We start from the raw sequence: 12500 nt of genomic DNA on the forward strand, positions 1-12500 counted from the left end.
CATTTATTTATAGAAATAAGATAATGGAAAAGATGCAAAGATAATGTAATCAATAGAAAAGTGTTCCACAACAAGCTATAGTAAAAGCCCTCTTATCCGGCATTCAGGTGTCCGGCAACTTCAAGTATCCAGCATATTTTTCCCAAGATTTAAAATCTATAAAAATCTATTTGAAATCAATACAAATTGATAAAATTTCTTGCGCAAGGCTTTAATTGTTCCTGCCATCATCAGAGCGTACCACTGTCTGGGTCAGTTTCACGTCACCCGCCACAGCCCACTGCCTACGCTGTTCAGTCTCACATGTGCCACGTTTGTGTTTGTCTTCGCTCAGTTCAGCTACATTCTTCCTCAAGTGTTCCCCTGTAAACTTTCATCATCCCCAAAGTTGATAAACAGAAATGTGTTGTCCTTACACTTTGGCAGAAGGTGGACATTTGCAAACGTTTAGAGAAAGGGGAAAACAGAAAAATACTCATGTCCACCCGAGATGTTATGTCTCTTCACTGCATTTAGAATGAGTTTTTATTGCAAAGAGGAAAGAGCTGCAAACAAGCTGACATAAGAAACAATTTTAAAGTAGGTTGTAGGGGACAGGAAGAGCGGCAAACAAGTACAGAGGAGAGTGATAAACTGGAGCGATGAACTGGATGTTGGCGAGTGAGGTGGTTTTGTTTGTTTGTTTATGTGCTTTTTCTATAAAGTTAAATGTTTATGTTATGTTAAATGTTGTTAATAGTGAATAAAATGAGTTGGTTGTAGACATAGTGTTTTTGTAACCCTTCACTTGTTTTAGTAACCCTTTCAGAAAAGTACAGAGAAGGTTGGTGTCTAGTGATGAACTGTATGTTGGCAAGTGAGGTGGTGACGCCGCAATCATGTGATGCTTTGTTTATGTCACGGTATGTGGTACTATATGTTAACTGACATTAATATTGAGTAAAGGGGGTGATTGTAGACATATTTCTGTACCCCTTCACTTACTTTAGCAACCTCTTCAAGTATCCGGAATTTTCAAGTATCAGGCGTGCCTTTGGTCCCAGTGATGCCAGATAAGAGAGCTTTTACTGTAATGCAGAGGCAGATACTACTCTTGTAACAGATGCATCACCAGATAGTAACCATGTGAGGATGCAACACATTCTTTACATGACACAAAAGCATTAAATACAGCACTAATGCATACACTACTAAAGATGCCACTAAACAAGGAAATTCATCTGCTGTCAATATAGCAAGCCTAAACCATGAGAAAAACAATGGGCAAATGTATTGGCTTACCGATTGGACCCTTGGTAGTCGAAGTTGTGACTGGTTCGGTAACACCCAAATCTGTACCATGCAATCACACACCATTAGTTAGTTAGTTAGTGTGATACCTGGTTGTGCTAGAAGGAAAAAAGGATCAAAGCAGGGCTGCAATGTTAGTCTTAGCTTAGCCCATTCAATATGAATGGAGAAAGAGGAAAGAGGATCTCGATAAGCTGAACACAATACAGAAATAACAATAAGAAAGATACTAAGAGAGCTAAAGTTAGATACAGTTAGTCTTGTCTTACAATAATAGAGGACTCAGTGTTAGTGTAAAGTAGCTGTGTAAGGGCACTATAACTCACAGATATATAATATGTATCTAGTGATTAGTAACAAGATAACTTATTCAATCCCATGCCCTTCCTAGCTGCAGTTACATCTCTAGAGTTAAGTGCCCTTACAACTGTCTCTACATGTTATTTCAAGTAACAGTCACCTCCTTAGGATCATACAAAAAGGAAACAGTGGCAGATGTGAAATCTATTATATGGCCAAACATGCATGCACACACACACGTTGATTGAAGTGACAACGAAATTTGGAACTCCAAGAAAACTTCAAGTTTCATCGATCTCAACAATGAGGGAGTACCTTTGTTGTATTAATAGGGAAGGGGAAAGCTCATGGTGTAGTGAGAAGGTGAAGAAAAAGGAGAAAGGGAGGGAATACTGAGGGAAATGGAAGGAAATGAGGAAGGTGATGAATGGGTTCCCCTGGATGTCAGGAGAAATGACAACAAGAGGGCTGCAGATGATGCAGGCGAAGTCGAAAATATTAGTAAAAGCATTAAGTTTAGAAATATAGATAAGAACAGCACAATAGAAAGTGGAAATAATAATTTCCATGGATTTAATGAGGGGGGGGGGATGCCAACCTCCCTTGATTAGAAAGTCTAGAGGAAAAAACTAGAGAAAATGACCAAACATTGGAAGGCTAGGTTCAGCCAACTTACACGGATTACGGAAAGAGTTGATAAATTGGAAGAACTAAAGAAGGAGAACCAAAACCTAAATAAAGAAATAGAAGTAAAAAGACAGTTAAAAGAAGTTAAAGATGAGAATGAGGAATTAAAGAATAATAAAGAGTATAAAAAGTGCATAGCAAACGAAGCACAGGGTTGGAGAAAAGTCCAAGAGAACAACAAAGTTGTATTTACAGATATAGTGAAATGACAGATGAAAGAACAAACTAAGGACACAGTTATTAAAGTGATGAGAGAAGAGGAGAATATAGTAGGAGACTTAGCGGACAAAAAGAAATGTATGATTATATTAGGGGTGGAAGAGAAGTATAATCTAATTAGGACCACAAGAGTAAAAGAGGAAAAAGAAAAGGTAAATAACATATGAGAAGTAGTTCAAGAGGATGGACAAGAAACAGGGAAAGAAATATATAGACTAGGGAAATATAATACAGATAAGACCAGAGTCAGAAAAAGAGAAATTCTATTGGAGAGTAGTGAATATGAAAGTGAGGAAATGGTTCATAGCAGAGAAAAACAGAAGGGAAACAGAATACACAATGGAAGTAGCAGAAAATAAAAGTGTCTTATACAAATATAGATGGATTAATAACAGGCTTAAATGAACTGAATGATTACCTGAAGGAAAAAGAACCAGACATAATGGGAATTGTAGAGACAAAATTGAAAAGTCTACTACCACCTAACAGTGTAGGACATGGTGCATATAATTATTGGATAAGAAACAGGGAGGTAAAACAAGGGGGTGGAGTTATGTTCCTGACTAAGAAGGATATAAATGTGAGGAATGTCACATATGGAAAGAATAGAGTAGAGATGATTATGATGGAAGTGAAGGACAAGGATGGGAAGAGCAGGAAGTTTGTAGTAAATTATGTGCCTCCTAAAATGGCTTCATGGAAAGAGAAAGAACACAAAAATATGTTAGAAGACACAAGTATAACACTAAATAAGATAATGGAAGATGGGGGAAGAATAGTTATAATGGGTGACTTTAATGGTAGAGAAATCTGCTGGGAAGAGATGACAGTGAAGAGTGGAGACGACCTATGGGGAAATGTACTACTTGATATCATTATAGAACATACAATGATGCAATGGATACAAGAGAATACTAGGTATAGAAATGAGGAAGAACTATCGAGTCTGGACCTAACAATCACATCAGAACCCAAAATAGTGGACAAGATTGAATATAAGATGCCAATACGTAAAAGTGGACCACATATTGGTTGAACTGGAAGTAAATGAGGAAAAATACATAGAAAAAAATGAACAATATAGAAAGGGAAGACTGATGTATGGAAAAACAAATTTTGATAAAATAAGATAATTCTTTCAAAAAGCAGACTGGGAAAGGATACACAAGGAGGACACAGCAGTAGAAGAGAGATGGAATATTTTTGGTAAAAATATATAAAGGAGTGGAAAAGTTTGTTCCAAGACAAAAACAAGGAAAAGGATATATAGAATGTTGGTACAACAAAAGATGCAAGGAGTTAAAAGACAAAAGGGACAAAGGTTGGATAAAATGGAAAAAAGACAAAAGACCTGAAAAATGGAAAATATATACTAGTTATAGATATGAATATGTACAAGTGTGCAGAGCAGAAAAGAGAAAGTATGAAAAAGATGTCATAGAATAATGTAAAGATCAACCAAAAGGAACAAAGGTTGGATAAAATGGAAAAGAGACAAAAGACCTGAAAAATGGAAAATATATACTAGTTATAGAAATGAATATGTACAAGTGTGCAGAGCAGAAAAGAGAAAGTATGAAAAAGATGTCATAGAATAATGTAAAGATCAACCAAAACTATTTTACAGATTTGTAAACAACAAACTCAGAAACAAACAAGAATTAGAGAAACTACGACAAGAAGTTGAATACACAGAGGAAATAGAAATGGCACAAATTATGAACAAGCATTTTAAATCGGTGTTTACAAGGGAGAACATACAACCTAGAGATATTGAGTGGGAGGAGAAAGTCCCCCCTATGAAAGAGATAGAAGTGACATGGAATGAAATAATGAATCACTTGAGTAAACTCGATGTCAGAAAATTGTATGGACCGGATGAAATGGCAAACTGGATTATGAGAGAACACAGGAATGAACTAACAGACAAAATACATAGTCAAATAAGCAGTTCATTGAAAGAAGGAAAAGTTCCAGAAAATTGGAAGAGAGCAAATATTGTACCAATATATAAGGGGGGAAACAAGGAAGACCCTACTAACTATAGACCAGTCTCTCTTACAAGCACGATAGCTAAAATCTGTGAAAGAATCATCAAAACTAGATGGGTAACGCATTTGGAAAAAAACAAAGTACTAAATCCAAGGGAATTTGGATTTAGACAAGGACGATCATGTGTCACAAACTTAATGCGTTTCTTTTCAAGGCTAATAGATGTGATACATGAAAGGGATGGATGGGCTGATTGTACATTTCTAGACCTAAAAAAAGCCTTTGATAAGGTGCCACATGAAAAATTACTAAAAAAATTAGAAACTGCAGGAGGAATACAGGGCAAATTGCTGAAGTGGATGGAAGACTCCTTCCATGAAAGAAAAATGAGAGTGGTGATAAGAGACAAACACTCTAATTGGGATGAAGTGATTAGTGGAGTTCCACAAGGAACAGTTCTGGCCCCAATAATGTTTGCTATATATATATATTAATGATATGGATGAAGGAATTGAAAGTTATTTGAGCTTCTTTTTGAATGATGCAAAATTGTTGAAAAAAGTGAACACTGTAGGAGATAGTGAGTCACTACAGAGTGATCTCAATAAAGTATGGGAATGGAGTAGGAAATGGGAGATGGAAATCAGTATTAAGAAGTTTAGTATAATGGAGTTTGAAAAAAAAAAATAATAATAATAATGAGATCATATAAATTGGGAGAAGAAATAAAAAAAGTAGAGAATGAGAAGGACCTGGGAGTCATTATCATGAATAATATGTCCTCTGAGAAACATATTAAACAAAATTTTTGGAGAAACTCATAATCTAATAAGAACAATCAAAGTGGCATTTACATGCCTGGACAAAGAAATGGTGAAGAAAATACTAGTCACTTTGATAAGACCAAGATTGGAGTATGCGGCGACGATGTGGTCACCAAGTACAAAAAAATGTATAACAAAACTTGAAAGAATACAAAGAGCAATTACAAAATTGGCACCAACACTCTCAGAACTATCATATGAAGAGAGACTAGCAAAACTTGAGCTACAGACATTAGAGCAAAGAAGAGCGGAGCCTTGATAACTATTTATAGAATCATGAAAGACAGAAACTATTGATAGAGAGGATATAATAAAATGGGATAGTAGATTTACAAGAGGACATGGAAAGAAAATCAAGAAAGACAGTTATAGAAGAGACCTAAAAAAGAACAGTTTTCCCCACAGGGTAATAGATGTTTGGAACGAGTTAGATGAGAAAGTGGTGTGTGCAAAAACAATACACAAATTTAAAAACAGTCTAGATAAAAGGAGATATGAAGACTAGACACCATGAGCATAGCTCCCCTTCCCGTAAAATACAACTAGGTAAATACACACATCTGTATTCCTGATACGTGACTTTACTTTTAGGTTTGTTCTACTGAAGTAAGATTATTAATGCATTCAAGTGCATACTGTCTACATGTATTTATTAGTCAAACTGACCTACAAAGATATATGTTCATATGTATTAGAATTTATCAAATGTTTTTCAATACAAATCTAATGGATCATGATAGAACATGCCTGAAAGAGCACATATTAAGAACAATCATCAAGACCACATGCACACACTCACGTTTGTACAATATACATTTATCCCAATGTTTACTGTAATATGCATAAAACCATGATACACAAGATTATGTGCATTAATGTATACATGTATTTTCTTTCATGTGTTTATTGTATAATACTGTCTCCTATATAAAAATCTAACAGTACAGGGTCCAATACCTGGTCCAGTCAACTTCAAATTTAGTAACTGTCTTCATTATTGCACATGGGAGTGACAGTGTCAAATCTCTCTCAGCACTTTCATGTAGCTCATCAGTCAGTCATTATCTATTATATTCAGCACAGAGTATCACAAAAAGAAAAACTGAAATCCAAACATTTCATCAAGAGTGTCATAACTCACTTTCTGGTGTTATAAAATAGACTATGAAATCATAGACAACAGAGTTAGTTAAGTCTTCCATCAAAATGAGAAATACTGTTACTTTCTATCAAAATTATTTATCTGTATCAGCCATAAGGTTGAATGGTTATACACTGAATAAACACAAAATATTTACTATACAACTCAAATGTGCAAACTATAGAAAAGTGCTAAGCCTGCATCAGCCATAAGGATAAAGGGACAAACACAGATGAAACATAAAATACTTAATATGTAACTCAAATGAAAATAAAAGCTAAGCCTTTTAATACACTAGATACTTTTGATATGGATATCTAAGCAACGTAAGATAAAGAATTTAGCAAATCTGAGGCTGATGCATTATTATACCCCATCCTGGGGTGCATATTTGCAGTCAATACTTTTGAGATATTCGAAGCACCCCAACAGACCAGAACCAAGCAGCATTCATTTATATCTCAGACTAATCTCCATTCTTACAGGAATGATGAGCTTTTTGGTTTTGATGTTCCTATTTTCTATTTTCCCCCTTAAATATATACTTTTTATCATTCTCAACTCTTAATTTTCCTATGCTTCTGCGGTGGAGGACGTGAATATTACCACTCTGTTCCCATGAATGATGTAGTAGAAAGTAATTTAATTGGGTAGAGTCAGGGGACTGGGAATTCCATCTCTAGTTCTCTCCTGTGAAGAATCAAGGCAAAAAAGGGTCTGGGAAAGACACTCCCATGAAAATCCCAGTAACTGGGTTTCTAGATGTGTATACATGGGAAACATATAATTAAATAAATACATAAATACAAAAGGAGACTGGTAATACATCTGATGAAAGAAATACAGATGCGTTAGCACTGAATGAAACTAAACTCAATAAGAAAAGTGATTCTGAGTTTGGAAGTTTGACAAGTAGGCTAAATGGAGCGGTGAAAGGGCAAGGGAAGGAACAGAGGAATCATCAGAGAAAGTGTGGGTAAAACTGAGAATAGGCTGTGAGGTATGGCTTTGTTATTGAGGAAAGCATGGAGATAGAAGAGTTTTTGAATCATTTAATTGATTGGATGTTTTGGAAAGCACATGTATATAGTGGTGCTAAGGAATCTAAATGCTAGACAAAAGATGAACCAATGTACAGAGTAGTTGGAATAATTCAAATGAGTGTGTCAAATGTTTTGGAAGGAATATCAATAGATAAGCCAGTGGATAGAATAAATGGTCATCATACAATGAAGCAGTAGGAGTTCACCAGATCCAGCTTTTGGACCCTGTTGTGGAGGAACAGCATTACTGTATTACTTTTGACTCAACCAGTGTGGCTGGGGACAAAGTGAACTTTCATCCCTAAGGTGTTGAGACAGGAGGGGTGGTTGGGTTTTACTTAATATCATGTGGGAGTGTGCTATTATTTGGCCATCCCCCTTATAAGAAGGAGAGGGCCTTTGCTGTGATTCACCATGATCTTTGATCACGTGATCGACAGCTATTTCCCTCCCAAAAGAGAGCTCACAGATCATATATGATTGACCTATGGCTAATGCTGTGACCTTACACACACACACACCCAATTCCCCACCCTTGATAGATGGAGTAATGACTCGCAGGGCAGTGATACTGAAAGTATATCTGCCCTGGGCAGGATTCGAACCCAGACTGCCATAGTGGTGGCTGGGAACTCTACCACTGAGCCACTGAGTGTGTGTGTGTGTATATTTACCTAGTTGTATCTTACGGGAAGGGAAGCTATGCTCATGGTGTCCCATCTCTGTATCTTGGAGTGTCTAAATTGTTCTTAAATTCATGTATGGTTTCTGCACAAACTATTATTTCATCCAGTTTGTTCCATACATCCACCACTCTGTGGGGAAAACTGTTCTTTTTCAGGTCTCTTCTAGAACTGTCCTTTTTGTGCTTCTTTCCATGTCCCTTTGTATTTCTCATATCCCAATTTGGTAAGTCTTCTCTATCAAGGACTTTCATACCTCTCATGATTCTATAGATGGTCAACAAGTGTGTTTGTGTGTGTGTTTGATTCACCATGGTCTTGGATCATGTGTTGGACTTGTGATCAATAGCTATTACCCTCCCAGAAGAGAACTCAAGAGCTCATATATGACCGATCTATGGGTACTGTTGTGACCTTACACACACATACACCCCCAACTCCCCACCCACAAGAGTTGGAGTAACAAATCGCAGCACAGCGATACTGAAATTATTTTAGCCCTGGGCAGGATTCAAACTCAGACTGCTGTAGCAGCAGTTGTGAACACTACCACTGTGCTGTCGAGTCATGTGTGTGTATTTACCTGGTTGTACTTACCTAGTTGTATTTCATGGGACGAGAGCTATGCTCGTAGTGACCCGTTTTTGTATCTCTCTGCATCCAGTTTGTTCTTAAAATCTTGTATAATTTTGGCATTCACTGTTTCTCTGTTTAGTTTGTTCCAGACATCAATCACTCTGTGTGGGAAGCTATTCTTTTTCAAATCTCTTCTGCAACTGTCCTTCTTTAGCTTCTTCTCATGTTCTCTTGTTTCTCTTCTGTCCCATTTTAATAAGTCATCTCTATCAAGAACTTCCATCCCTTTCATAATTCTGTAAATAGTCAGCAAATCACCACTTTCTCTTCTCTGTTCCAGTATTAATAGATGTAATTTGTCCAATCTTTGTTTGTATATCAAATTTGAGAGTGTAGGTGCCATTTTTGTTGCTGCTCTTTGAATTCTTTCTAATTTCCTTATGTTTTTTTTTGTACCAGGTGCCCATAGTGTCACAGCATACTCCAATGTAGGTTTTATCAATGTAACCACAACTGTATTTTCTTTATCATTTCTTCATCCATGTAGTCAAAGGCCACTTTCATTGATCTTAATAGGTTAAAAGTCTCTCCAACTAATTTATTGACATGTTTATCAGGTGTCAAGTCACTTGAGATAATCACTCACAGGTCCCTTTCTGAGTTGACTTTTTTGACTTCCTTGGTACCAATTTTATATTGACCCGATATTCTATTTTTGCTTTTTCCAAATTCCATTATACTACATTTCTTAATGTTAAAGTTCACTTCACACCTCTGACTCCATTCCCATATTTTGTCCAGGTCTTCTTGTAGCAATCTGCAGTCTTCTTCTCTTCTTACTCTCTTGAGTAACTTGGCATCATTAGCAAAGTTCATGTAACACTTCACTCCCTCATCCATATCATTTATATATATGGCAAACATTAAAGAAGCTAATACAAAGCCCTGCAGGACACCACTTATCTCATCTTCCCAGTTCGAGTTTTTGTCTCTAAGTACCACTCTCATTTTTCTCCCACTTAAGAAATCTTTCATCCATTCCAGTAGCTTACCTTGAATTCTTCCTATTATTCAAATTTTTCTTATTAGCTTTCTATGTGGTACTTTGTCAAAAGCCTTCTGCAAGTCCAAGAAGGCACAATCTGCCCAGCCATCTCTCTCTTGTATTATCTCTTTTAATCTTGAGTAAACACATATTAAGTTTGTGATACATGATCTTCCACTTTTAAAGCATGTGTGTGGGTATTTACCTAATTATAGTATATATGAAAGGGGCAACATTCATTGGGTCTCATCTCCTATTCTCTAATTTTCTAACATACCTAGACTCAATTTCATGTACAGTTCTGACTTAAACTATATCCTTGATTTCCAGTTATCATATTTAGATTTGAACTCATGCATTGTTTGAGCTTGGGCTATATCACTATTTAAGCTTTTCCACATATTCATGCATCTACATGAAAATGTATTTTTTTATATCCTTAAGACATGTGGTCTTTCTTAATTTACTCCTATGACTTAAAGCCCTCCCATCTTTAATCAGATCTCTTCTGTCAATGCAATTTATTCCCATTTGTGACCTGAATGCTGTAATCATATCACTTCTTTCTCTTCAATTTTACAAAGTTGGCAGACCAAGTACTTTTAGTCTTTCCCCACATGGTTCATCTCCCAGGTTGGTGACCAGTTTGGTTGCTGCCCTTTGTATTCTTTCGATCTTGCTTATATCCTTCACTCTGCGTGGGGACCATGCTACTAACACATATTACAGACTTATGTGTTTATGCGTGTACATATACATACATATATATGAATACATATATATATATAAATACACACACACATACACACATTGGTAGAGGTGACAACGAAGTTTGGACTCCAGAGAAAACAGCAAATTTCGAGGATCACAACGACAAGGAAGTACCTGTGTTGTATTAATAGGGAAGGGGAAAGCTCATGGTGTTGTGGGAAGGTGAAGAAAAAGGAGAAAGGGAGGGATTACTGAGGAAAATGGAAGGAAATGAGGATGGGGACGAATGGGCCCTGGATCTTAGGAGAGGCATAAACAAACAGAGGGCAGAATATACAGATGAACAAGGATGCAGAGGTGTGAAGAGCAGAAATATAGATAATAGCAACTCAATGGATAGAGATGATAACTTCTTTTATGGATTTAAAGAGGGAGGAGGGGACAACCTACCCCGATTAGTAAATCTAGAGGAGAAACTAAGAAAAAACAAAAACAAAAACAAAAATTAATGAAGAATGGAAAACTAGGTTTGACCAATTAATTCTAGTTGCAGAGAAAGTTGATAAACTGGAAGAACTAAGAAAAGAGAATCAAAATCTAACTAAAGAAGTATAAGAATTAAAAAGACAGTTAAGAGAAGTAAAGGAAGAGAATGAAGATTTAAAGGAATAATAAAGAGAATAAAGAGTCCATAACACAAGAAGTGGTTGGAAAAAGGTTCAGGAGAATAACAAAATTGAATTTAGAGATATAGTGAAACAACAGATGAAGGAACAAACTGAAGGCACAGTTATTAAAGTGATGAGAGAGAAGGAGAATATAGTAAGAGACTTAGCAGATAAAAAAAAAGTATAATTATATAAGGGATGGAAGAGAAGTATAATCTAAACAGGACTACAAGAATAAAGGAGGAAAAGGAAAAAGTAAATAGTATATTAGAAGTAGTTCAAGAAGATGAACCAGAAATAGGGAAATAAATAGAAGAAATGTATAGGCTTGAGAAATACAATACTGATAAGACCAGACCAATTTGTGGGAAGAGAAAGACAACAAAAGTATGTTAGAAGACACAAGGATAACACTAAATAAGATAGTAGATGGAGGAAGAATAGTCATAATGGGTGACTTTAATTGTAAAGAAATCTGCTGGGAAGAGATGTCAGCAAGAAGTGGAGATGACCTATGGGGAAATGTATTACTTGATATGATTATTGAACATACAATGACACAATGGACACAAGAGAATACTAGGTATAGATATGAGGAAGAACCATCAAGACCGAACCTAATAATCACATCAGAACCGGAATAGTGAACAAGATCAAATATAAAACACCAATGAGTAAAAATGACCACATATTGGTTGAATTGGAACTAAATGAGGAAAGATACATAAAAAAAAAGAAATGAACAATATAGAAAGGGAAGATTGATATATGAAAAAATAAACTTAGACAAAATAAAAGAATTCTTTCAAAAAGCTGACTGGGAAAGAATAAACAAGGAGGAAACAACAGTAGAAGAGAAATGGAGTATTCTAACAAAAATTTATAAAGGAGTGGAAAAGTATGTGCCAAGACAAAAGCAAGAAAAAGGATTTGTAAAGTGCTGGTACAACAAAAGATGTAGGAAGTTAAAAGACAAAAGGGACAAAGCTTGGATAAAATGGTAAAGAAGACAAAAGGCCTGAAAAATGGAAAATATATACTAGTTATAGAAATGAATATGTACAAGTGTGCAGAGAAGAACAGATAAAATACGAAAAAGATGTCATAGAAAAATGTAAAGATCAACCAAAACTATTTTATAGATTTGTAAACAACAAATGCAGAAACAAACAAGAATTAGAGAAACTACAACAAGGAGAAGTTGAATACACAGAGGAAATAGAAATGGCAGAAATTATGAACAAGCATTTTAAATCGGTGTTTACAAGGGAGAACATACAACCTAGAGATATCGAATGGGAGGAGAGAGTTCCCCCTATGA

General features: G+C 35.8%; 1 protein-coding gene across 10 annotated transcripts in view; it reads right to left on the reverse strand.

The window, feature by feature from the left end:
- The window catches only part of tutl (immunoglobulin superfamily member turtle), a 302646-nt gene that overhangs the window by 164672 nt on the left and 125474 nt on the right, over nt 1–12500 (reverse strand). For 6 of the 10 annotated variants that reach the window (XM_076212757.1, XM_076212756.1, XM_076212750.1 and 3 more), the window contains exon 12: nt 1282–1332. The exons of the other annotated variants lie outside the window; for them this stretch is intronic. In XM_076212757.1, the coding sequence (XP_076068872.1) occupies nt 1282–1332 (51 nt within the window). The remainder of the gene's footprint in view (nt 1–1281; nt 1333–12500) is intronic. 10 annotated transcript variants of the gene reach the window in all.

The sequence above is a fragment of the Oratosquilla oratoria genome, chromosome 30, assembly GCF_046742065.1.
Source record: "Oratosquilla oratoria isolate Oo_2021 chromosome 30, ASM4674206v1, whole genome shotgun sequence".
NCBI lineage: Eukaryota > Metazoa > Arthropoda > Malacostraca > Stomatopoda > Squillidae > Oratosquilla > Oratosquilla oratoria.